The 26432-nt window shown below is 36.6% G+C and overlaps 1 protein-coding gene across 1 annotated transcript; it reads left to right on the top strand.

Annotated features, from left to right (window-relative positions):
- Positions 1-21585: 21585 nt before the first annotated feature.
- LOC118804023 (NAD(P)(+)--arginine ADP-ribosyltransferase 2-like) lies at positions 21586-25656 on the top strand. Its single transcript, XM_036564617.1, has 4 exons — positions 21586-21642; positions 22949-23081; positions 24631-24666; positions 24793-25656. Exons 2-4 carry the CDS (start codon positions 22956-22958, stop codon positions 25480-25482), a joined length of 852 nt encoding a protein of 283 aa, XP_036420510.1. The 5' UTR covers positions 21586-21642; positions 22949-22955; the 3' UTR covers positions 25483-25656.
- The last annotated feature ends 776 nt before the right edge of the window (positions 25657-26432 follow it).

A 26432-nucleotide genomic window follows, 5' to 3' on the forward strand; every position in this document is an offset into this window, starting at 1 on the left:
TTTCAGCAGAAATCCATTACATTTAATGGTTAAACTATTCATGGCAGCCTATATATGTGGTCTTCTCTGAGTCATTTCATCTCAGAATTAGAGGTGTATTTGAAGATTCACTGTGATGTTAGAACACACTCCCTGTCATGTTTTATGTTTTATTGGTTATATATCGCTGTTGTTGGAAGAAAACCTTGTATCTCCAAAATGCTAACTCTACAGGAAAAGACTTTGACTTACGTTGACTTACTTTTACTGTAAGCCAGTGGAACCAGACTTTTTTCCAAGTCATTTTGGGCTGTATATATATATATATATATATATATATATATATATTATATATATATATATATATATTAATGGGGCTGAAGTTACTAAACATTCAAAAGAAAATTGGTGGTTTCATTTTGCTCAATTTTGTTAGAATTTTGGAATGAAGAAAACGTATTTATCAGAAAATTACACAGAACTTTATAACTAAATATATTAGCCATGTCAGTGTTCAGTGTGTGTCCAGCTTCTATTCTCTTCAGGAGACTCACTTTCGGTTTCTCAAAGAAATCTGCAGACACACCTCCAAAGTTCTTAGAAGCTGGTTGATCATTTTCTGAAGTAATCAAACACACTGGACTCTGGGTAGGTCTGTCCATTGTTCTGAAAACACCAGCAGCTTCTTTGCTACACATCCTGTCAGACACCCTGTCTTCTCGCTAACATGAGCTTCACCTCAACATGTATTTGAAAGCTAGCATTATTGTAAAATTAACTAAAGAAATAAAACTTTTACAGTGAGCTGTAAGAACATGAGCAGTTTCCTGGCCTGGGATGCTGGATCTTAGTTAATATAATCACTGACTGAACTGGACTGTAACTTGTTGTGAATGTTAGTTGTTAATATAGATCATATTACTCTTGATCTTGATCAATCAACTACAACACAAATATAGACATTTCTATCCAAAACCACCCTTGAACCTACACATGTCTTCTGAGTTGTATATGACATGTTGATGATGGGGAAATAGTGATAAATCTGAAATAATAAGTTTTTTCATCTAACTGATGAGTAACAGGTATCAGTGTCAATGTATTTATTTATAATGGGTTTTATTTTGTTTCAAATCAATATGGATGAATTTCTAGATTCTATTGATGATGAATTTGAGAAATGCCAAGACAATATGTATAAGGAGGTTACAAAGCATTTACTGAAAAAGGAGCTAGAATCCAAAAGTGTGTTCAAGACAGCTTGGGATGATGCCAAAGAAGGTCTTAGTTTAGCAGACAAAAAGGATTCTGATTTAAAAAGGGATGACTTGAGAAGGATAGCCCTTCGAGCATACACTGGAGAGAAGTTTCATGATCACCTTAATAAAAAAATAGGTCAGGGTAAAAAATAGTACCTTGACACGTTTGGTCTGATAACAGATGGCATACAAACTATTAATCCTCTAGAAACATGCCAAACCACACACCGGCGCACCGAAGACACAGTTTACATAAAAGGCGGCTTTGTGAGATTTGGTAGATTTGCTTCTTCTTCACACAGACCTGCACTGTTAAAATTTGGAAAAACAACTTGTTTTATCATCTACACATGCTACGGTGCCGATATATCTGCCATATCAGCGCATCCACATGAGGCTGAAGTGCTAATACCCCCTTACGAACTGTTTATAGAGGAACCTGTCACAGATATTCCACAGAAATTTTGTGATTGTGGAAAGGTTTACAAACTATGTAGCATAGGTAAGATTAGCAACATGAAATGTGTATATGATAACCATAAGGCTCATTCTCAGGGTACGGGCTGACAAGCTTTGGTTGACTGAGTGACGATTCATGTTGTGAAGTAACCACTAGGTATAAATATATGAAAGATGTATGCACAGACCTATGTGGATCACTGCATAAAATTCCTACAAATGCATGAGTCTTTCTTGTCTGACTGTAAGTCCAAAAGAAATGAATAAATAATTGCAGCAAATCTGACATCACCTCGTGTGATTATACTTGACCATAATTGATAGCAGCAGAAATCCTATCATTGCTTCTGTTCTACTGAGCATCTGCTAAGATTTACAGTATTGTTGAGAAAACTGAGTCAGCAGGCGTTGCTTTTGAAGAATAAGCTAACTGTGCATGTTTTATAGTATTTCTAGGTAATGTAGAAACTAATGGAGTATATAGTACCTTTCTAAAGGAGGGGACCATTATTGTAATGACAACTATAACCAGGGTTGGGATAGCTACTGAAAAAGTAGTAGCTAGCTACTGTGTAGCTAATTTCCCAAAATTTGTAGCTAGCTACAATTTAGCTACTTTTCCAGAAAAAGTAGTGCACTACTTTTTATCTACTTTAAGAGCGCGATTGTCAGAATGTTTGTGTATCTCCACCTGACACACCAAACAAGCCCAACTGATAGTGTGAACAAGACACTGCATTTAATCATGTGCCAAAAAGAAACATACAATTCAAAAGCTGCAAATATACAAAAAGATCACCAAAAAGTAAGTTGAAGTGTAACCAACAATCAAACTTACACAACCAAAGGCGTGATATCCAACAAAAATTTAGACTAAGTAAAGGCAAAGTCAATCATTCCAGGTTTTTCCTAACAAAAATCAACAAAAACAACTGAATACAAACCAAACAATTTAGTACAAAGCATTGTCAACTGTTGAAATAAAACACAATTTAAACATTTCAGCAAGATCTGTACAGACATGACATTGAGGGTCCTTTGGTAAACTTCCACAATACTTTAGCCTCAAAATTCTTATCAGTGTCCCTGACTCTGCGCAGTACTATAAGTAATAAACTATTACCAAAATGTTTTTTCTGCTTAAGCTAAGCCAGGGGTCGGCAACACACGGATTTTTAGATAAAATAACATAATCCTCCTCCTTTGCTGTAAGATAAAGCTCTGCTGCTCATTATAACACACAGTTCTAACACAGTTTTCACAATAAATGGTCTTAAATGCCAGAGTTAATGTAGAACTGCTAAATCACCCTTTAATGCTGAAGATTGAGGTGCAGACTGCTGGTCACCACAGCAACACAGAAAACAGTCTCGCCTAACTAGCAGCTAACGAAAAGGCAAAGAGAACGATATAAGATGAACATCGATAATTTGGAGACGAATGGACTTATTTGCACTAAAAAGTCATGAAGCTATCAGTTTCTCATTCACCAGCTTCTCATTTGAATTTTCCTGTTCCACCTTAAATAGTGCAGCAGTACATTCATTTAAGGTGGAAAATTTGGGAAAATTTGAACAAGAAGCCAGTGAATAAGAAACTGACTCCAGCCTCGTAAGAAGCTGAACATTAAGCGACATTTTACAAGAAACTGATTTTTATTGAAAGGACAAAATGACCCCTGCTCTTTGCTCTCTGTTTTATTTGCTTGTCCACACTCTTGTCCTGCTGAAACAGGGACAATAAAAAGCAACTTTTTCTTTGCATACTTCACACAGATGGTGTGTCACACTGATTTATATGTTAGCTAGCTAGCTAAAAAGGGATGTAATAATAAATAATGCACAGTGTAACAAGAGTCTCCAAATTATGCTACAAACGATAAAAATGGAGATACAAGATTTTGTGCGACAGTGACATAATGCTTTCTAGATGCACAGCAGTTGTGAGGTATTTTGCCCCTTTTCTCTTTACAAAACTTTTTCACAAATCCACAGCATTTGAGGGGGTTTGAGGTGAGGATGAACACATGACAACACATTTTCTATACATTTTATGTTGGCCACTTTGGAAAACGCTTTAGGGCTTTATTGTGTTTTAATTCTTTGTGATTTAATGTGTGTAATGGTTGCTGGACAGTATCTTATGTATCTTAATCATCAGATAAATTCAGTCAATCAGCCAATTAATCAAGTCTTCTGGCAGAAGCAGTCAGATTTTGCTCTGTAAACTTATGTTTTGGATCTTGACAATTCATGATGCTATGGATATTAAGAATGTCCCCAGTGCCTTTAAGAGCAAAACAGTTTGGAAAATAGAGGGGTTTTACAGATTTATACAGGAGGTCCATGAGTGATCAGTGTAATTCAGCCTTTATGGCAGAAATTTCACATGACAATGGGAAATAACATACAACTATTCAAGACACAAAACCATCATTATAAATAGTCCATCTACACTGTGAACCATGGCATAGTGACACCATTCTGTTTAATTTCAAGCAATTAATCATGCATGAGAATTAATGTACATTTGACAGCATAAATTAATTGCATATAGTTGCAAAACAGCCAAAACAATGTCTCTACAGACTTTTACAACATTTACAACTACTTAAGGCACAGAATTGTAATGATAATGTATTTTTGCTGGATCCTTAGAATATTCATATTGTGTACATGATAGTCCACAATAGGGGCCAGAGCATAGGAGCTATATTGGTATGTGTGGTTTATTTTTAGATGTGATGCAAAGATTTAATTCTGATGCTGGGTGGCAAGGATGAGCACAGATGTGTATATGGTGGTACCACAGAAGCACAGGGGAGCACCAGCAGCACCACAGATTGTCTTCAGCAGTGTTTTAGCAATAATGAAGAGATGCAATGAAAATTTTGTGGCTTGCTCAAACCTTATAACCGACAAGAAACCTCTGGGCATTATTTCATTTGCTCTCAATGGTCTACGGTCTATGGTGCTCCAAGTGGTTTTTGCATGTAAGTTTGCCCAGCACAAAGCACAGAGTAAAAAAAACCTGTATGGTGCCCCTGGTGGTCACCTGTGCTTCTGTAGTGCCACCATATATGCACCTGTGCTCACCCCATGCAACTCTTTGAATTAAATCATTGCGTCATATCTAAGAATAAACACATAGCTTGTACAGGATAGATTCAGGCTGTTCTACACACCTCTGGTTTGGGCTCACCCTGAATAAAACTCTGCACTTGGTTTCTACTCTGCTTCGAATGCTCGTGATACAAGCCTGCTGTTGCTATGCTCAGAAGATCTCCATCACCACAGTCACCATCTTCATCTTTAACCTCAAGAGAACAGAACCAGCTACCTGGAGTTACTGTAATAAAAAGGCAGTGAGAGGTTTTGAGGTTCCTTTGACTCATTTTAGTTAATCTTCTCTGTAAAAGTCTTTCATTGTAAATGTTTAAGCCATATATGCAATAAAATGAACACACTAACCTGTTAGTTTGGTCCTCATTTGATGAGCTCCGTCTCTTTGAAGTCCTCATTAATGGTGGTATCACTGTTTTACATGAATGGAAATTTGCATACAGTGACTCCTCCCCACAAGTCTCATACAGAGTGTGTCCAAGAAAAATTAAAAATGGTCCCAGTGTCTTCAGTACCTTCTCTCTTCACAAAGCACACTAATAAAACTCTGAAAATAATCTTCCACTCAGGCAAGCAGATGTACAAAACTAAGCATTGTTCCTTCAAAGGGGCATTCCACTGATTTTTCCAAAATTTCTACATAATTCCGTCATTGAGATGTAAACAAATAAAGAAAGTGGATTTTAAAAACAAATTTTAGGCCAAAATCTTCTCAAAACTATCAGAAAACAGTGTCTCAGACATCAGGCAGTGAATTCATAACCATTTCCTGTAATAACTTTCTGTGAGGGAGCTTTTAGAGGTGGACATCTGGTTCCTATCACCACCACTGTGAACAATTCTGACTCTGTAAGTTCCTCTAGAACAGAATATTTCACACCAAACCACACTGAATGACTCTGTTTACATCTTAAACGTTTCATTGCAATTCTCCTTTAAAGTGGCAGTTTGCCCAAAAACAAATCTTCCCTATTTTTCAAATATAGTCAGTCAGCCGAGACATGTTTGGCGTCTGAAGTTTGATTCTTTAGTTTTGAACTGAGGCTAATGTAGCTAACAAGTAACATAAACCAATAAATGGCTTTATGCAAATATGCCTTATCTTTATGAAAATATACCATATCTATAAAAATGGACAAAATTACTCCAGATTCAACCTGAAGATCTGTACAATGAAAGTAACCTTTTACATTGTTTCTGTGTACTGAGTTTTGTATTTAAGTCACAGAATTCACTCATACATTATTTGAATCTCCCTTTTGGTGGCTGTTGCACTTTTTTAAAGCCTCCTTGGGGGGGTTAGTTTAACATGCTGTTACTCTCAAAGTAAACAATGAGAGAAGCAAATTCACCCCTGCATAAATTCACAACAGTATATCTTTGTGAATGTTTTGTTCACAGATTCATGAGAATTAAACTATAGATGTCGTGAATAAAATATATAAAAATGACTAGAAGGTCTTTGGTTATTACCACTGAATAAGTGGTATGCGTGACAGGGAGACTGTTATGTTTGCAGAAGTACATGTTGACGGGGCACCATGACTCTAATGCCCAGCGGCACCAAAGGGTCGTAATCCAGCTCTGGGCGAGTTGTCACATTTGTACTCATGCTACTTCCAGCTGGAGTGCTCACAAATGTTCAAATCAGAGTTTTGTCTTCATTTGTAACAGAGATTTACAGGTTGATTGTATAAAAAGATGAGTCTTTAGCAATTAATCCATGATTTATTTATCAGAAATCAAAATGTGTTGGATTGTGACTCACACTCCACCATGAAGCCTACATTTTATAGACAACAGTGAGTCATACAGAGTCAGAAACCACATAATCAAGTCTGTTAACAAGTACAGAAGAACCCCAGGTGAGTGTGGGTTGATTTAGGCGTGCGGTGAGCACCATGCTAAATTGATGACTAAAAGCTTGAATTACAAATCCAGAATTGCAATGTGCTCAGACAAACGTTGAGATTCTTCTGTCATTTGCTATTGTTTCTAAACTATTTGAATCAGTCTCGAACCGTCATTGTACAGAATAAAGATCTAGGCTTGGCAAAGTAGAGGGAATTTTTAAAAACTAGGTGTATGGCTCCCGAGTGGCGCAACTGTCTAAGCGTTGGCCCTATCATCAGGAGATCGCGAGTTCGATCCCTGGTGATGCTACAGCCATCCGTAGCCAGGAGTCCAAGAGAGCACAATTGGCCTCGCTCTCTCTGGGTGGGTAGGATGGCCCCTCCTTCTCCCCCCATCACTCAACGCGACGCTAGTCAGCGCAGGCGTCTGTTAGCTGACCTAACAGATCTGGCGGTTGGCACTTTCCTCCAAGCACGTTTGGCTGTCCAATGACGTTGCGTGAGCGGCAGTTCGAAAAGAAGCGGTGGTTGGCTTCACAGGTCTCGGAGGAAGCCTGTGTTAGCCTTCACCCCCCTAGCGTTGATAGCATTGTGTGATTGGGGGAGTCCTAACTAGCGGGTGGAATTGGAGACGACTAAACTGGGGAGATAATTGGGTGAAAAATCCAACTAGGTGTAACTAGGACCTTATGGGCTCCAGAGTAAAGAAAATAACGCCCCCATAAAAATGATTTTCAATAAATTAAAAAATTACATGGTAATTTGCTTATTTCCTCACTATTGTTATGCTTCAAGCAAGATGATGCTCTCAAAGCTGCTAGTTCACCCTCTAGCATCTAATGTTAGCCTAAATGTTTATGTTAGACTTCTTATTTGGATCCCAGTAATAATACCTCATATTTAGCTATCTGACACAAAACCAGCCAAACAGGTTCTTTTTAAAAAATAAAGTATGTTTTGATACATAATTTGAATTGATTTTCATCTTTTTAGACCTTCAATAATATAAAAAACTGTAAATAATAAATGTGTGATGTTGCAGGCTAAAAAATTCTTTTGCTTCTTTTGCTGCTGTAGCACTGTGAATTTCCCCATTGTGGGACAAATCAAGGATTATCTTATCTTACCTTATAAAGATTCTAGGGGGCACGATCGCAATCATAACACTTAGCATGATGACTCTTGTTATCAGCAGGTTTGTTGCACGTTCTCTAACTTTGTCTTCTGAAAGTAATGGTCACCATACATTTCAATTTCTGTTGCGTTTACTGTCATTTTGTAGTAAAATTAGCATTTTAATGCTTCAGTTAAGATACAATTTGATATAACATTGTTTTGAAACATGTCCACTCAGGAAATGGAGTCCACATTTTTGGTGTGGAATCTTTATTATGGTCAGTGATCAGTCTACCACATAGCATCAGATTTTTTATTTTTACTATCTTCATTATTACTGGGGGGTATTTAGTGTGAGAAATGTGACAACCCATCATGGCCAGCATGTGGCTAAACTGCTGTTCTTCTTCTTTCTCTCTGGATGAACACAGGAACCAAACCCACATTCTTCAACAAAAGGAACCTATGCAGCTCTATTTGATGGGAGCATGGCTGAAAGGGCCGGAGCTCCACTACATCTCCAAAAAAAAAAACTACAAAGATTTCTTTTCTAAACTTAAGACATAAGGCATTTTATGAGTTAATTGAGCTTAGCATGTTTTTTTTTATTTTACCCGCACTTACTACTTTGACGTTTATGGTGTTTAGATAAGAAAAGAACACAGGCCATTCTAATGTAGAGATAATGACACCTAACAAGAGGTTCCAGTGAACCCAGACATTTACATAATAACACACTGCAATTATCCACAAGTGTAACACTATCATATACAGCTGTGAGAGAAAGTTTGTGAACTCTTTGGAATTATTTCAATTTCGGGACATTTGTCCTCTAAAACAAGCCTCAATCTTCATTGAAGCAATGAGAATAAATTAAGACAGACTTCATTAACAAACTACAAGTCTTCTAAAGTTTCTGGGGTTCTATTGCCAGACCTGCACAATGCTGATGTTCTTTAATACTGTTACAATTCTGATAGTCTGTCAGAGTCTGTAATAATGACATTTAGGGGACGTTTCTCCTCCAGTAATTAACCATTCCTGCACACACTAGTCATTCCTCTCATCAAACACCTACAAACTCTACAAGACAACTAAAGTCCTAAACCCTCTTCTGCATCTTTAGCCTTAAATCCATTTCATTTCAAACACAGTGTGTGCTCATGAAACTGTAAAATCATTTATATAATGTACATTAATTGCAATTATGTCTACAGTGTATAGGTTTATGCAGGGGCGGTCTTTGCACTAGGCGAAGGTGAGCCAATTAATGGCCCCACGAACATACGAATTGTGTACTGTATGTGTTGTTCTAAAATAGCCATATATCCAGTGCAAAATAGCTGTATTTGCAGTTGTTTTTTGCAATTATTTCTTGAAAGAAGCCAATTTTTCTGCCAATATAGTGAGATAATTTCAGCAAGTAAAATTACTAAAGTAAATATAAAGTAAATAATGTCTAGAAATAAGTTCAAATTTATTAAAATGATTTCACTTGCCAGGATATCAGATTTTGCAGTGTAGACGGTTGTGTCACTTGTTTAAAACTTAAAAATGTGCATCCAGGGGTCCCATTCTAGTCTTTTGTCTAGAGCTCCAAAATCACTAAATTGTCAGTTGTTCATGAAAAAAAACAAACAAACAAAAAAAAAAGTAAAGACTTTCAGAGTTGTTGTATACCATTATAGTGTCAAGAGATAATGTAACTTCTTAAACACACACATTAAAGTATCACATAAAGTGTCAGTTGTAACAAACAGTTGTAACAAAAAGTTGTGCTGCTATGCCATTAAACAGCAGGTTGTCAGCTCATCTACCACTGGCATATGTTGTATCTTAAAACTTCTCATCAAGTCTAAGTGTGTAATGGGGGCTGTTTTGTGTTTGTGAAAGGCTGTTGCTCTCAAACATTGTCCAGGTTATCAAATGAGTCAGTGTAGTGGTGAAGGGATAAATTAAATAGGCCAATAGATAGAAGATTTACATATATAGTATAATATAGAAGATTTGAAAAGTATTTTTGTATTTATAAAATACAAATATACAGTACTTTAATATATGGTGTGAGCGCTGTATTTTATTTTGGTACACTTACAATTAGGGTATTTAATATCTTATTTCAAAACACATTTTGATGTATCATTGCCCATCCTTGCCTACATTCCTGAAAGTGTTCTCCATCTATTCAAAAGTTTTTCTTCACTTTTTGTACTGTGGTCTTCCCTCGTGTGTACATATGGCACATACATATACACACCTCAGTCTTCTCCTAAGGTGTTTGAGGATGGAACTGAGACTAATCCTACATGTAGAAAATCCCCTACAACAACACTGAACAGCCCTTTAATGGAAGGTACTTGAAACTAAGAAACTTGTAAATGAGATGTGTGATTGTGAAGAACCTTTTTTAAAAGTTTAATGAACCTGCACAGAAAGCCATGGCTTTTCAACACCTTTTAACCTTTTTAAAGATTTTTTAGGAACTTTTTAGAAATGCAGTGGAAGAGAATCTAATAGCTCATTTCCTGTTGCATCTCGTTGTGAGAATTTACACTGGTGTTTCCGTTCTGTCTCTCTGAGCATCACTCAATATCCTTTACAGCTCATTAATAACAACGATTTACTAATTATGACTTAATTAAGAAAATCAATATCATTGAACACAATCCTCTTAAAAACAAGTGTGAATGTTAATGAGGCTGCCCCACGTTTCTGTCCATCAGTAGCTTTTACTGCCACTGAGCTTACACACTCTCTACTTTGAATTTTATGAACGTCAGATATGAAAAACTCTGGACATTATAATTCTGAGTTGTGATAATGAAGTCCAACAAGAGATCCCAGTGAATCCAGACATTTACATAACAACACACTACAGTTCTACACACCTTAACACTATCATATAGCAGTGTGAGGAAGTGTTTGTGAACCCTTTGGAATTTTCTGATCTTCATCTAAGCCATAAGAATAAATGACAAAAGACTTATTCAACAAACACCACATACAGTTGTATGTAAAATGACATTTTGTTGATTTTTTTTAAGTGAAAAGAAGCACCTTTGCAACAAGCTGTTTATAAATTTTTTTTTCTGCAAATGTTAATGAACAGGTTATTTAGATTTGAGTAGTTGTGGCATGCGCAAAACTGTGGATACCCACTGTTTGTAAAGTCTCAGCTTGTCAGGACTGGTTACACAGGTCAAGAATTCTCATTAAGAATTGGGGAATTCTGGAATCATCTATTTACATCTCATTACAAATGTGGATCTTTAAACAACCAAGAGTGGATCCTCTGTGGCATCGCTCTGAAGAAATCTTTAGGCTCTATTTTTTAACAGTGTTCTGTTTCTATTCTCTGTGGTCTTTAGCTCATCTACATTTGTATGGAAAATTTGGGCACCCTTGGTCATTTTCTAATTGTTTGTAAATCTCCTAATTGTATATAAGTCTACAAATAACCCACTTATCTGCTAATTTTAGTTCAGTTTCTATGTACTTGCTGAATCCCCAAATCCTACATGGTGTTGCCTTAAACCAGTTAAGTTTAAGCAACTCAAAATGTTTGACTGTAAAACCTGATGGGTTAAACAGAGCAGAGACTGTCTCTCAGCATTTGGAACATTTTAGACACCCTATTTAAAAAAAGATCAGAAAACTCTGGAACACTGGTCTGTATAGATGGGTCTTTGTAGATGTTTGTGTTTTGTCAAAATAATTGTTCCTCGTTGAGGAGGCAAACAGAGAGGTTTTAGAGTTGCTGTCAATCTCTTTTCTTGTTACCCCCCTACATGACCAAATGCCCACCATAGGATGACATTCTGGTAATGCCACTGCTGTGTAATGTACTAATACTGGTTTATACCAGTACAGGCTTGGAAAAAAATAGTTTTTACATATAGTAATATAATAATTATAATGTGAACTGACATGTAAGTGAAACCTTTTATGATTGGTACAAATGTAAATTCAGCTTGTTATGATGTTTCTACAATGTTCTACTAAGAATTATAATTGAACTCAATCCCATTACAGTTCTAATATTTGTAATTTCAGGGTCTCATATTTTTAAAAGCGTGGAAAACTCAATCACTCTTACACACACATTGTATTTTTTATTCTTACTCTTAAAGATAACTCCAACTTTGACGACAGTAACTGAGAGTAAACTATTCAGCTCTATCAGCTGAAATGCAAAAAATGTAAACATGAGGATTAACTAGATGCAAAGAGGCACCATGACTGTCTAATAAAAACCTTAGACAGCTCTATGGTTCAGAAGCGGCTTCTACCTGATTACAAGGCAAGTATGGCCATTTTACATCATTATAAAACAAATATACTAGTTGGTAACTGAAAGAGAGGTTAAAAGATAATTCTACTGATTTTTCTACTGATCTAGTGTTTGAGATGTAAACAGAGTGATTCAGAGTGGTTTGGTGTGAAATGGTTCAGACTTTTTACAGTGGTGCTGACAGGAACCAGGGGTTTCATGTATCCCTCCACCTTGAATGGATTATAAAAAATGTGTTTTATCAGAAAACAGTGTCTCAGACATCAGGCAGTGAATTCATAACAATTTCATGTAATAACTTTCTGTTGTTCTTTTAGAGGTGGTCGTCTGGTTCCTATCATCACCACTGTGAACAATTCTGACTCTAAGCTTCTCTATAACGTAATGTTTCACACCGAACCACTCTGAATGATTCTGTTTACATCTTAACTATTTAATTATGCAAAAGTTTTGAAATATCAAAAAAATCAACTTTAAGCAGGAAAACAATATAATGAATAGGATTTTTTGGTTTTGTTATCCAAGATAAATTTGTTAGCAAATGCAAGTCATGGATAATAAGCTTCTTTTTTCAGTAACAACTTTATTAAAGATACATACAACCTTATTATATTTCAGAAGACTGGACATTAGTGTGGACTGCACAGCATCACCACTGACCAAACATTAATTTCAGTTCAAAACAACCAAGGAGTTTGTAGTGACTAAAGCTTCTTTTAGCTTCAGTATAGTTTGGGATTTTATGTCTAAGAAAGAAAAGATCAGGAGGAAAATGAGTCTGTCTTAGTTTAGAATTACAGACATTATAGATCAGATTGTCTTGTTATTTATTTATTACAGTGATCCACCTGCTTTCTGTTCACTTTAGGTTAAAAATGAAGACGCTGAACGCAGCTGCAATGATTCACCTCTTCATCATCCTCATCCTCACTGTACACACGACTCTGGGAGTAAGTGCACAGCTGTCCAGTCATCTAACCTGCTTTGGCAAAAAGATTAGGAAAAAGTTAAAGAACTCATTAGATGATTTGTTTGAGCCAACAGCAGCTTCTGGGCCTGCAGTTAGGAACACAATAAGATTACACATGACCTATTACCTATTGGTAACACCTTATAACACTCTTAAAAAGCTTGTTCCTCAAGGTTCTTCAGTAAAGGGAAATGGTTCTTGTTAGAAACATCAGCTGTATATAGAACCATTCCATGCTTAAATTTTTCAGATTGATGGAGAATATTTTGTATATGGTTCTATATAGAACGTTTTTCAAAATAATTCTTTATAGCACCAAAAATGGTTCTTCTACTGTTACAAGCTTGACATTGTCACAATAGAAAAAACCTTTTTGATGCTCTTTAGAATCATATAAAACTCTTTCTCCATCAATCTGAAGAACCATTTAAGCTTGAAATGGCTCCATATAAAAATCAAGGTTCTAAACGGAACCATTCCCCTTACTGAAGAACCAGTGAAGAACCATCTTCTTTGTGGCGTAGTCGCCACAGATCAAGCAGTACAGTAAGTAAAAGCTGTAATAGCTGATATTTACAGTTATTGTGAATTATTGTGAATTGCATTTCTAGCTCAGGCATTAATGATACCTTTCTGAGCTTTGCCTAAACTTAATACACAGACACCTACACCTCATACCTACAGGAGCTTTTATGACGTCCCATTCTAAATCCATAGGAATTCATATGGAGTTGGTTCCCATTTTCAGCTCTAACAGCTTCCACTCTTCTGGGAAGCTTTCCACAAGATTTCCGAGTGTGTCTGTGGGAATTTTTGCCCGTTCATCCAGAAGAACATTCGTGAGGTCAGACACTGATGTTGGACGAGAGGGCCTGGCTCACAATCTCTGTTCTAATTCATCCCAAGGTGTTCAATAGGGTTGAGGTCAGGGCTCTGTGAGGGCCAGTCAAGTTCTTCCACACCAAACTCACCCAGCCATGTCTTTATGGGTTTTGCTTTGTTCACTGGGGCTGAGTCATGCTGGAACAGAAAAAGACCTTCCCCAAACCTTTCCCACAGAGTTGAGAGCATAGAATTGTCCAAAATGTCTTGGTTTACGGAAGCATTAAGATTTCCCTTGGAACTAAGGGCTCTAGGCCAGCCCCTGAAAAACAACCCCATAGCTCCTCCTCCACCAAAGGTTACAGCTGGCACAATGCAGTCAGGAAGGTATTTGCATTGCTCCAAAGTTTGCGTGGTCTACCACTTCGTGGCTGAGCTGTTGTTGCTCCTTGGTGCTTCCTTTTCACAATAATAGCAGTTGTCAGGGGCAGATCTAGCGGGACAGAAATTTCACAAACTGACTTGTGGCAAAGGTGACATCCTATGACAGTGCCAAGTGTAAAGAAACTGAGCTCATCAGTACGACCCTCTACTGCCAGTGTTTGTCTATTGAGACTGCAAGGCTATGCGCTTAATTTTATCCTCCTGTTAGCAATGGGTGTGGCTGGAACACCTGAACCCAATAGTGAGGAGGTGCGTCCCAATACTTTTGTCTATATAGTGTATGTAAGTGCATTGGTTTTTGTGACATCACAAAACAATGAATTCAAAAGAGCTGATCATTTTCATATATGGACTGTACTGGTTGAAACTTTAACAATATTTATGTACTACATTAAGTGTTTTTATTTCAAAAAGCAGGTATTGTTTGATTTTCAATGATATGGGCCTTTTAATAAATCTTTCAGATCAACAGTAAATAAACCCAAGCCTACATCCTGCTTCAGCACCTCAACTTGTGGCACTTTTTTTTGCAGGCTCCTACACAAAACAAGAAGATAAACAATCAAGGGACTGCAGTTAAGGTTGTGCTGAGAGAACACTGCAAACTGACATTATGAACTCAGTGCAGTTTTGAATTTGAAGTTAATATTTGCTACTATTACAAGACAACTTGAAAAGTATCATTAAAATAATGATCTCTTAAAACATATTGGTGCAAGACGTACTTATTGTGTTCATCATTGTTATTCATGTTATATCTCATCTCTATTTTCAGATCTACATGGATGAATATAAAAATTCCATTGATGATGAATTTCTGAATTGCAAGAAAGAAATGAATGTAATTACTAGAAAGTTACTGGACCAAGAGTTGGCACCCAATAAGCACTTTAGCAAAGCCTGGGCTGAAGCCAAAGAAAGTCTAATGAATCCCACCCCGCAGGAGATGGCCCTTAGCGCATACACCACAGACCACATTTACAGAGACCTTAATAATAAAATGCGTGAGGGTAAAGACAACTATATCAAGGATTTTGGACTGATCTCTTTACATTTTCTGATAACAGATGCCATTCAAGCACGTAATCCTCAGGCCACGTGCCGAACAACTTACCGTCGCACTACAGCTGCTATTACCATAAAAGACCAGCTTGTGCGATTTGGTAGTTTTACTTCTTCAACGTGCAACCCATACAGCCCTAATTTCATGATTTTTGGAAGTGAGACATGTTTTGAAATCTACACATGCCATGGTGCCCCTATATCTGACCTATCAATATTTCAAGGCGAGGATGAGGTACTGATACCACCTTATGAAGTGTTTGAAGGTAAAAAGCTGGACCGTTTACATGAGCTAAGCGATTGTAAAGTTGTTTACAAACTGACAAGCAAAGGCACGAAGAGCAACATGAAGTGTGAATATGTGAAGCACCAGAAAAATCTACAAAGTTCCGGTTAACTGATGATTTATGTTATGAAGAAAACACTATGTATAATAATGTGAAATGTCACTGCATGAAATGAATGGTGTAACTCCTGTTCTGAGCTTTCCTTCACTGTCATGTGCTGCTCCAAAAGAAATGAATTAAAACAATGAAGCAGAACTGACACCTTGTTGTGTGACTGTATTTGTCAGTAAGGCTGTTGATGTCAGTATCAGGTTGTGATTGTTTCTGTAATTTGTTTTTATCATCTAATAAACCTTTTCCTTTTATTGACATGGTCACACAGGCATCTTTGAGAGTGTAGGAAGACCTGCATTATTGTAAATAAAACCAGAGCTGGGCAGAGGAGGAACATATTATTGTGTATAATGTAAAACGTGCCATAGTCAAGCGCCCTCTGGTGGACCTTGGGCCAATACTGAGGAGGAGCCAGTGGTCTGTAAAGAAAATATACATGTTTTCAAAGAGTACAAAAAATTTAACATAAGCCCTGGAACAGCAGTGCACAAAGAAAATCCTTTTTTTTTGCCCCTTGCATCTAGAAAAAATATAAAATACACCTTCTAACCCCTCAGCGCCCCAGTCCACAACATTTCATTTGTACATTCATGAGTGAGACATTCTGCCTAATTTGCCACACGTCTGCCTGATTTCGGGTACAAAACATGCTTATAACCTAATCTGTAGATTTTATCCTGTGGGCCTTCATGTTTTCTAGTGATGAGGAGATGGACCTTGATTTGGAAAGGTTAAGAAACCTCAGCATAGTTCTTTCTTTCTATTTCATTTCATTTCATTTCATTTCATTTAGGAAAACATTAATTACATATAGTTACATCAGTTAAAGCAAAGTGCTTTAGAGGAAACAGGAGTTTTTCTGGTGGGGTAACATCACTCAGTTGAAGAGCTTCTCCAATGAACCACTCAGCATGAGGAGCAGAGCTGCTCAGCACCTGAATGCAGACTCAGATCAGTATGTATATATTACAATATGGAGCAATTGTTTATTTGCTGTCTATTTAGTGAATTTAGTGAATGATTAATTCTGTGTACAGTGTCACGGTTCATGACCTTCTCAGTCACTCAAATGTTGTAAAGGAACCTCAGGAAGAAAAACAGAATGCATGGAAAGTGTAGGATATGGGCCATTTAATGTAAAAAATATTCTAATAGATGAACTGCTACTGAAAATTGTTGCACTTGCCTGTTAGCTGTGTGTTACACCTGGTTATTAAACCAAACTGTGTTCTCGTGTAGGGAATGTTTAATATGATTTGAACTTTTTTACTTTATTTACAGAAAACTTGCATCTGCGAACACACATGCATCTGTGTGCATTTGTGTCTGTGTTTGTTTAAAATTTTAAATGAGTGATAAAATGTCATACACACCTCACACTGTCTCCTTAATTGTTTATAACAGCAACCTCACCTGTTTCTGTTCGCTTCAAATCTACAATGAAGACGCTGTGCACAGCTGCACTGATACTCCTCTTCATCATCCTCACTGTACACTCAGCTCCGGCAGTGAGAAGTAGACCAGTGAGCAGCTGTCCAGCCTGCACGGGCAGAAAGGTGACTCAGTGTGAATAAAATCAGACTGAAATATGAAGGAACAAATGAAGTGATTTACAGCAGACAGATCTGAGAATCTCTAGCTGGGTGTTAGGTGCAATATCCGCCGTCGACACCAGAGGTCAGCCTCACCTGAGTTTTGAACTGTTCCCTGGTAACGCCTTGATCACGTTCACCTGCAGCTCATCCATCTCCCTTTAAAGGACCCACATCTTCACATGCTGTCTGTGAAGTGTTGTCAGTTTGTCTGCTTACTGAGCTGGTCATCCTCTACATTATCTAGACTTATGGTTACTTGGGCTTGTATCTGGATGCTTGGACTTTGCCCTTTTGGACTCCCTTTGGTATTTTTGTGGAGTTTTGTACACTGTTAGAAATAAAGGTACATTTTTTGTTCATTAAGGTACAACAGTGGTTTTAAGGTCTGATTGTGAACCTTCAATAAGTTTTTCCAGGTTAAAAGTTCGTATTTGTACCTTTTTCATAACCTAACATTTTAAACAGAACAATAAAATAAAAAGCCTGGAGACGAGACGGAGTGTGTGGAGAATATAATTTCAGTGGATTATGGTACAGTTATGTTCCCTGACTAAAGGTACTGAGATGTACCCTTGAGGGTTCCACCCCAGTGACAAGAGGGGTCCGGTCTAAGTGATAGTTTAGTACCTTTGTTCTGAGAGTGCATGCTGTCAAGGTTTTTTGAATGTTTGGACTGTAATTTACTCCGCTTCTTTTTTTTCTGATTTTTGAACAATGTGTTTGGGTAGAATAGGAAATGGATTCTAACCTGTCTGAAGAGCCTTTGTTCGTGAATCAGAGGCCTGTCTAGACCGATATAAGGATGGGGGACTGAAGAGTGGTACTGATTTAGACATGGGGGGGCATCAATGATTAAAAATGTTTAAAGAGTTTCGCTCCACAATGCTGTATATTAATGTTTCTACAATGAGTTTTTGAAAAGAATAGCATATAATGGAAAATGAATTTTTATTCCTCTAATAAAGGTGTTGTTATTCATAATATAGCACTAATATTTCTTGTATGTCAAACCCATTCCCTTTCAGTGTATAACTTAAAATTCATAAAATGTGGCACACTGATTGATTATGTGGTCCACACTGCCACACTGAGTTTTCGGCTACCTGTAATGTTTACGACATTTATGAAATACCAAATTCACTCTAAAAAAAACACACATGGGTCTTTACTACGCTCAAATTATTATTATTATCAGTATTATTATTTTTGAAAACTTCAATTCTGAATCTGGGGGTCCAGCAGCACCTTCAGCACCCCCACTTCCCACCTCCCTGAAACAATAGGATACAACTGCTCACCATGTTGCCATGAGGGACAGGGATACAGCCTCTCTTCCTACCTATAATGCAGGTATGTGGCTAAAATAAGAAATGTGTTTGATTAGTGAAATGAAACTGTGAGACATCCATTTTTAAATTACGTTTTTTAAATTTAAAAATGTAACTCATGATAAATTTAATCTTAAATAACAAAAAAAAAATTGAAAAATACAAAAAGATGTAAATATTATTTTCAGGAGTTGTAATTTAGAGATTAGAGTTTGAGACAGATGCCTCCCAACAGAAAGTGCCCTATAAATGATGATCTCATACACACACACACACTCACACACACACACACTCTGGGTCGCAGGGGGAGCTGGAGCCTATCCCAGCACTCATTGGGCGGAAGGTTGGTTTAGTATATATTTAGCTTTTTACTGCCTCTATTAATGCCATTGAATAGATCATAACACAATCCTTGTAAATATCTTGAGTCTGGCTTATGTATTTTAATGTTTTTTTTTCTGTGGGGCTGCAGTTTGAACTAATTCAGTAGAATGGTCCTTATATATCTCATCCAGTGAGAGTCCATCTTACAGAGGTCAGCGAGTGCAGAGTGAGAGGTTTTGCCCTAAAACTCATATTTTAATCTCCATCTTGGTGGCTGTAATACAGCATTGTTTTAATCTCACAATAAGAGCTAGGCAGGCTAAAATACTCCACAAAGACCCCAAAGTAAACAATTAGAGAACTTCATATCCCCCCATATACATTCACAACAGTTCATTTTTGGAAGTGTTTATTCACACATTCAACTAAAATGTACCACATCTGTGAAAAAAACATATATTTCAGTTTTACTGTGCTAATATTTGCCTGGTTTGGCACGGCCTCTTTTCACTAATCAGATTTATTTTGATGTATATATGTTCAGGTATTCAAGTTAGAAAGGTTATTTGGCACAAACAGTGTAGAACTGATTTGTATAAATTCTGTTTTCATTATTTTTACCAGACTTTTCTAGCAAATGTTTCAACTCAGTTTTTTACAGTTCCCTGCAACTTGGGGGTAATCTGTACTGACACCACTTTTGTCTGAACTGTTCAGAAATGGCTGATGTTCAAAGCAAAGTCAGTATTTTAATTTGTAGAATTATTTCAGATGTGTGAGTTGCTTGTATAAAAATATCATGCTCAAATATTTGTAAAATTATTTAGCGAAAAAAAAGTTGTGTTAGATTGTGATTGTGTGAATTTGGTCTGTACTTTAGTCCATGTTTATAGATAATAGTTTATCATACAGTGTCAGAAACCACATAATACTGAACATCTCAGTTTTAATGTAAATTAAGTAAAAGAAGTGTTGACACTGACTCAAACCCAGTACTGTATGTTTCTGTCCACCATCATTTCTTAAGCCATGAAAGACTTACTACTTTGACTTTATGGCAGATATGAAAAGAGATTATAATGTTAAGTTGAAGGGTTTTGTTGCAAAATGCCCCACTTTCAAGAATGTTCTTTTTTGATATATGTTGTTGGGAGTGAGCTTTATGCATAAAAGGAAATCTATATTATGATTAATACCGCCTTTATTAGAGAAATAAAAGTATGTTCTCTATTATATATCAGCTGTCATTCTTTTAAAAAACTCACTATATCCAAAATTGTTACAAATAGATTTACAGCATTTTGGAATAAAACTCTTCAAATTTAGACAAACTTACTTAAAAAATAAGGTTTCTGGGTTTCTGTCACCAGACCTGCCCAATGCTGCTGTCATTTTACCAAAGAGTAATCATGTTTAGGAGGACATTTCTCCACCAATACCAACCCATGTATATACTGGTCAGTTTGAGCTGGTAAACTCCACCCAGTGCCTCCCACTTCCTGTTATCTGTTCATTTTTAAGCTTCAAGGGGAACTTCAGCAGCAAGCTGCACCAAGAATCCAACTCATCTACACCTTTAGGCTTAAATCCATTTCATCATGCGTGATCTGTACTTGTGAATCTGTAAAACTGTAAATATAATCTAATAACTAAATCATACATTAGTGTACTGCTCCACCCCCACCACAAACTGCTAGCTTTACATTTTTCTACCCTGCATTCTTTAAACAATTCAGTTCTCTTTAAAACTTCTTACTTTCAGTGTCAGTTTGTCCACATCCTTTACTGACAATATCTGAGTTTGTGTTATGATATTCTTATCACTGCTGTTGGAACAAAACCTCATATCTCCAAAATGAGAACTTTACAGGAGAAGGAAAAAACCTACTTTACTTTTAATGTAAGACAGTGGAACCAGACATATTTCAAAGTAATTTTGGGCTGTTTCTTTTGATCCATTCATCATGAAATTTACACACAATGTAAAGATCAACAGGCATTTCAAATAAAACTGAAAAATGAACTGATTAAGATACAAGGTTTTGTTTGGACAGCAGCATTATGCTAATAGTAAGTATTAGTTTTTTTGATTTTAAACCTTTTTTTTGCCCTCAATATAAAATTCACACATGGCGAAGTTAACAATGTACTGGCCTACGATGGGATATAATGAGAATTTGACCCGTTTGCTTTCAGACCAATACTGTATACTGTATGCATGTACCTGTACTAGTAATTTTTATTCATTAATAAATAAGCTCATATTTTAGGTAGATAAATGTTGTGATGAGTGCAATATGTTAGTTAACTTAAATAAACTACAAAGGTCAGTTTGCTCTTATCTCCAAATTCTAGTAAGAAGTACAATAGAATCCAGACCTAATGTGCTTTTTCTGTTTTCTTTTTTATTCTCAAGATGTCTTGTTTAAAAAGCATGAAAAACCTCTCTCTCTTTCTTTCTCTCTCTCTCTCTCTCTCTCTCTCTCTGACATGAGAATTTCATGCAAATTCTAATGTCGACTTTCATGCAAATGTCTGAGACACATCAAACCATGACTGTTTAATCAGTACCCCAGAGAGTTTGATGGTGCAGAAGGGGCTTCTACTGGACTAAAAGGTACATATAAACATTTTATATTTCGTTTACATTTATTAAACAAATATCTTAGTTAGTTAGTTAGATATTATATCTAAGTAGGAAAATATGCATATAATGCAATGTGAATGAAATCAATACAAACTTTGTTACTCTGCTGAAAAAACATAGAAACCTTTAAGTGTTTCTGTTTGTTCCTAATAGCTTTGTAATGTATCACATTGTGGTATCACAATGTAAAGTATCCTAATGGTTTAACAGGAGACCAATGGCTGATTCTAAATGCATTTGTTGGTTTCCTAATAGGATCTAAAGGTGTTCTACAGGAACCTTGTGGTCTCTATTGGAAACTATTAAGCCAATTCCTATTAAAAAGCAATCTTAATAGTTTCTAATGGTCCTTTTTCAGCAGGGAAGATACCATATATTATAATTGAAGACATTATGAAAGGGATCAGAGCAGCTACTGACACACTGTTTCATTTATCACCCATGGAGCACCACAAAGTGCAGTTATTAGCACCAGAAAACAAAGTCATGAAGAGAAAACACGGCCAACATGCTAACTGTGCTATATGTTGGCATAAATATGCCAAAATTAGTCAGTTAACAGTCCTTTAGCTGTGGATGTCATCATTTTGAAGCAGAGATCTTGGGTGTTTCTCAATATCAAGAATGTGAGTAACAGACTTGTGTTCTTGGTGAGAGCGTTCTAAAGTTACCTTGCAAGAACAAACTCACAAGAACAGAAAGACGGAGAATGCATGAACAGGAGTTTGAGATGTGCTGTTTAGGGGAGAACAGGGCACAACCTAACACATTTTGGTTTTTAGTGAATAACTTTATCTAAGTTGCAAGCAACATAAACATCTCTGCCACAAACAAACACTTTACATTTATTTGTAGCTCCTACCAATTATGTACAATTCCACCCAAAAAATAAATTTTAGCCCATGAGTGGGTTCACTGCAACAGACAGAGGGTCAGTTTAACACCTGCTGCAAAAGTCTGATGAATCATAGCAAACAATGTTATTTCAATACAATTCTCTGTTATAAGAAACAAATATATTTTCCAACCATACTAAATGATATTATATCTATGTGTAAGACATCAAATTGTAAATGCTAGCTGTTGTAAAGTTAGTTTTTGTATCTATTATTTAAAATAATATAATTAAATTTACTACACATCACTTTGTTTTGGAGCAATGAATATTAATTGTAGACTGGGGAATTTGAAACAAATCAATGACCATGCTTGCGATGTACATCCTGTACTTGTTTAAAATCACAAAGCAATTTAACCTGTTACTTTTTCATTTTAGGTCACCAATGAAGATGCTGCATGCAGCTGCAATGAACCATATTTTTCTTGTCATTATACTTCCTATACACATGGGTCCTGTAATAAGAAGTGCATCTTTGAGCAGCTGTCCAAACTGCATGATGGGCCAAAAGGTAACTAAAGTCATATTCATCCTTCAAATCAGGAGGAAAAAAACTAAGAATGGAATGAAATGATTAATAAAATAAAGGCCTTAACTTTGTTGTCTTGAGCTTGAGAATTTCGAGCTGATGAACACAGCAGCTGCAGGGTTTGCAGCCATGGCCGTAACTAGCTATGAGGACACTGAGGTCCAGACCTTGATCGTTTCAGAAGCTCCATTATGATAATACAGTCTACTCAGGGGCTCAGCCATGGTGTCACAGACCTACCCCGAATATTTATAATGCGTCATTTTTTGATATGATATGATATCAAATTTGATTTGTTTTCTGTGAGCGCTGTCACTCTATTATAGCCAACCCTCCAATAACTGCTTAGCAAACTGTGGCTGAGCCCTAGATTTAACTGCCTGCTCTGTTTATCTCGGTATGAGATGCTGTGCTGCCCAGAGAACCAGACTAATGTTAACTTTGACTTCTAGAGATGTTCAGGTATGCAGCACACATGCTAAAGGCTAACATATTACATCACTATGGTAAAAATATAGCTAGCTGAGAGTTTATTAGCGCAATAAACACATTAAGATTGTAAAATGTATGCTATGTTTAATTTTTGCATGATTTAGTCTAGCTCCAGTAGCTGCTCAGTTTAGACTACAGGCTCTGTGGTTGACTATATTAATGGTTAGATAAGAAATAAAAGCTGCATTGTGTTACCTACTCATAACACACTACAACCAGCATATCACTGCTGTTAGAAGAAAACCTCATATCTCCATTTTTGTCATTTTGCAGTTTTTGACATGGTTTGAAAATTGTGATTACACTGTGTGCAAATTTCATGAAGAATAGACCAGAAAAACAGCCCAAAATGACTTAGGAAAGTTCTGGTTCCACTGACTTACATTAAAAGTTAAGTAGGTTTTTTTCCTTTTCCTGTAAAATTCTTATTTTGGAGATACAAGGTTTTCTTCCAACATGTTAACTAGCATAGTGATGGTATAGCATCATGTAGCTAACGTTGCTAAGAAATCAGCAGGTATATTAGACTGCATTTTGTCTCATTAGCTCCCGCCTTTTATAATATATATTTAATGTGTGCTTTTATCAGTAATCAGTGAGGACAGAGATGCAAAATAAACAAGCAACGGAAGAATGGAGGAATGAGGAAGAAACAAATGAAAGGAAATAGTGCATAATAGTTACAGATGGGAAAAAAAGGAGCAATGATTTGGTTTTAAAAAAAAAATCTCTAAAGGATTGTGTGTAATACTCAGCAGTTAGCTTACTCTTACTCTACTATGAGATGTAGGTCACTTTTCTGCAAAATGGACCTCACTAAAATTTTGAGCCACGAGATTTTAAATGCTGTATTAGTGATCTTGAAATTCATCCCGATGCCAGATGTATTATAACAGCATTATAGTGTTACCTAGCTGGAGTATGGTGAAGAAAGAGTGTTCTGGCTAGTAAGGGATTTAATAGCCAAGTTAAATTTGGAGTCAGTATTAATTGAGCTAATGCATTTTAGGCATTAATTTGACCTTTCTACTTTTTTCAGGCCCCATGGCAAATCAACCAAGTTCCTGGAAATGAGGTTGGGCTGTCATTCACTGCCACTGTTTGGGCATAAACTGAAGTTGCACAGTTGTGGTTGATGTCTTGTTGATTAGCATTACTGTTCATGCTGACTTGATGACTCACAGGTTTTTATTTCTTTCAGATCTATATGGATGAGTCTCTGAAATCCATTGATGATGAATTTGCAGGCTGTAAGGAAGAAATGTATAAACTGGTTAAGTCTAAATACCTGAAGCTTGAGCTGGACGACAATGGAAAGTTCAGGAAAGCGTGGCAACAAACCAAAGCACACTTTGGTTTAAATGGGGTCCCGGAGTTTAAACTGACAAAGGATGACTTGAGAAAAATAGCCCTTCACGTTTACACTAGAGACGAAGTCTACAGTCAGCTTAACAGTAAAATGCGCAATGGCAGAGACGACTACAAGACTCAGAAGTTCGGCCTGATCTCTTTACACTTTCTCATAACGGACGCCATACAGGCGCTTAATCCTCTGGGAATGTGCCAAACCACTTACCGATTCAGCAAAGATAACTTTGCAATACCAGGCATGTTTGTGCGATTTGGTGGTTTTGCTTCTTCTACTCGGAAATCCACCCTGAGTACCTTTGGAAAAAAGACTTGTTTTATCATCTATACATGCTTCAGTGCACATATATCCCAAGTATCAGAGTATGCAAATGAGGATGAAGTGCTAATACCCCCTTACGAAATGTTTAAAAAAATTCTGCCTCCTGTGGGTATTCCGAAGAGTCTTGCTGATTGTGGACGTATTCACACACTGAGAAGCGTAGGCAAGAAGAGCAACATGAAATGTGAATTGTTAAAATAGTAAAAGCCTGAGTTGCTTTAGTTGATTAGCTAATGTTTTATATCATGAAGCAATGCAGACCACCACACTAAATGAACTGGATAATTCACGTTCTGACCCCTATTTTGCGGTCATGTGTACTTCCTTAAGAAATGAATAAAAAAAAAATATAGAATCGAGACTGACACCATATCATGTAACTGTTAAAGCACAAGTTTTGTTTTCCAGCAAAATGAAAACTCCAGTGGAGATTGGAGCAGCTATTAAAAACAATTTCAAGACACTGTTAGAAATAAAGATTCTGTGCTGGTACATTTTTTGTTCATCAAGGTACAAACAATGTAAATGTTCCCTCAAAGGTACAACAGTGGTTTTAAGGTCTGATTGTGTATCTTAAATAAGTTTTTCCAGGTGAAAAGTACGTATTTGTACCTTTTCATAACCTAATATTTTAAAACAGAGCAATAAAATCAAAAGCCTGGAGACGAGACGGGGTGTGTGGAGCCAATACAACTTAAAAAAAAAAAAAATAGTTTCAATGGATTATGGTACAATTATGTTCCCTGACTAAAGGGACTGAGATGTACCATTGAGGGAACCACCCCAGTGACAAGAGGAGTACTGCCAGAGACAGTTTAGTACCTTAATTTCTGTGAGTATAAAAGAGTATCAAGTCAAAAAAATTGCAGTACTGAGTTCCTGTGGAAAATGTTAGTCCAGCCATCTGTCATCATAGGAACTGGAGTTTATTAGACACTGTTCTTCTCTTTTTGTATCCTTGCGGTGTCAAATAAACTTTCATGTAAATGGCTTTGTTTCCTGCCATAAATTTAACATACAGCCACGTCGTTAAGTGTCTGTTATTGTGTTTATGCTCGGCTTATTTTATTTCAGAAGACAAGAGACGCGTCACAATTCAAGTTTGCATTAATAGCATCAGTAAAGCACAGCTCAGCACTTAAACTCCAGTA

The sequence above is a fragment of the Colossoma macropomum genome, unplaced genomic scaffold (genome assembly GCF_904425465.1).
Source record: "Colossoma macropomum unplaced genomic scaffold, Colossoma_macropomum, whole genome shotgun sequence".
Lineage (NCBI taxonomy): Eukaryota > Metazoa > Chordata > Actinopteri > Characiformes > Serrasalmidae > Colossoma > Colossoma macropomum.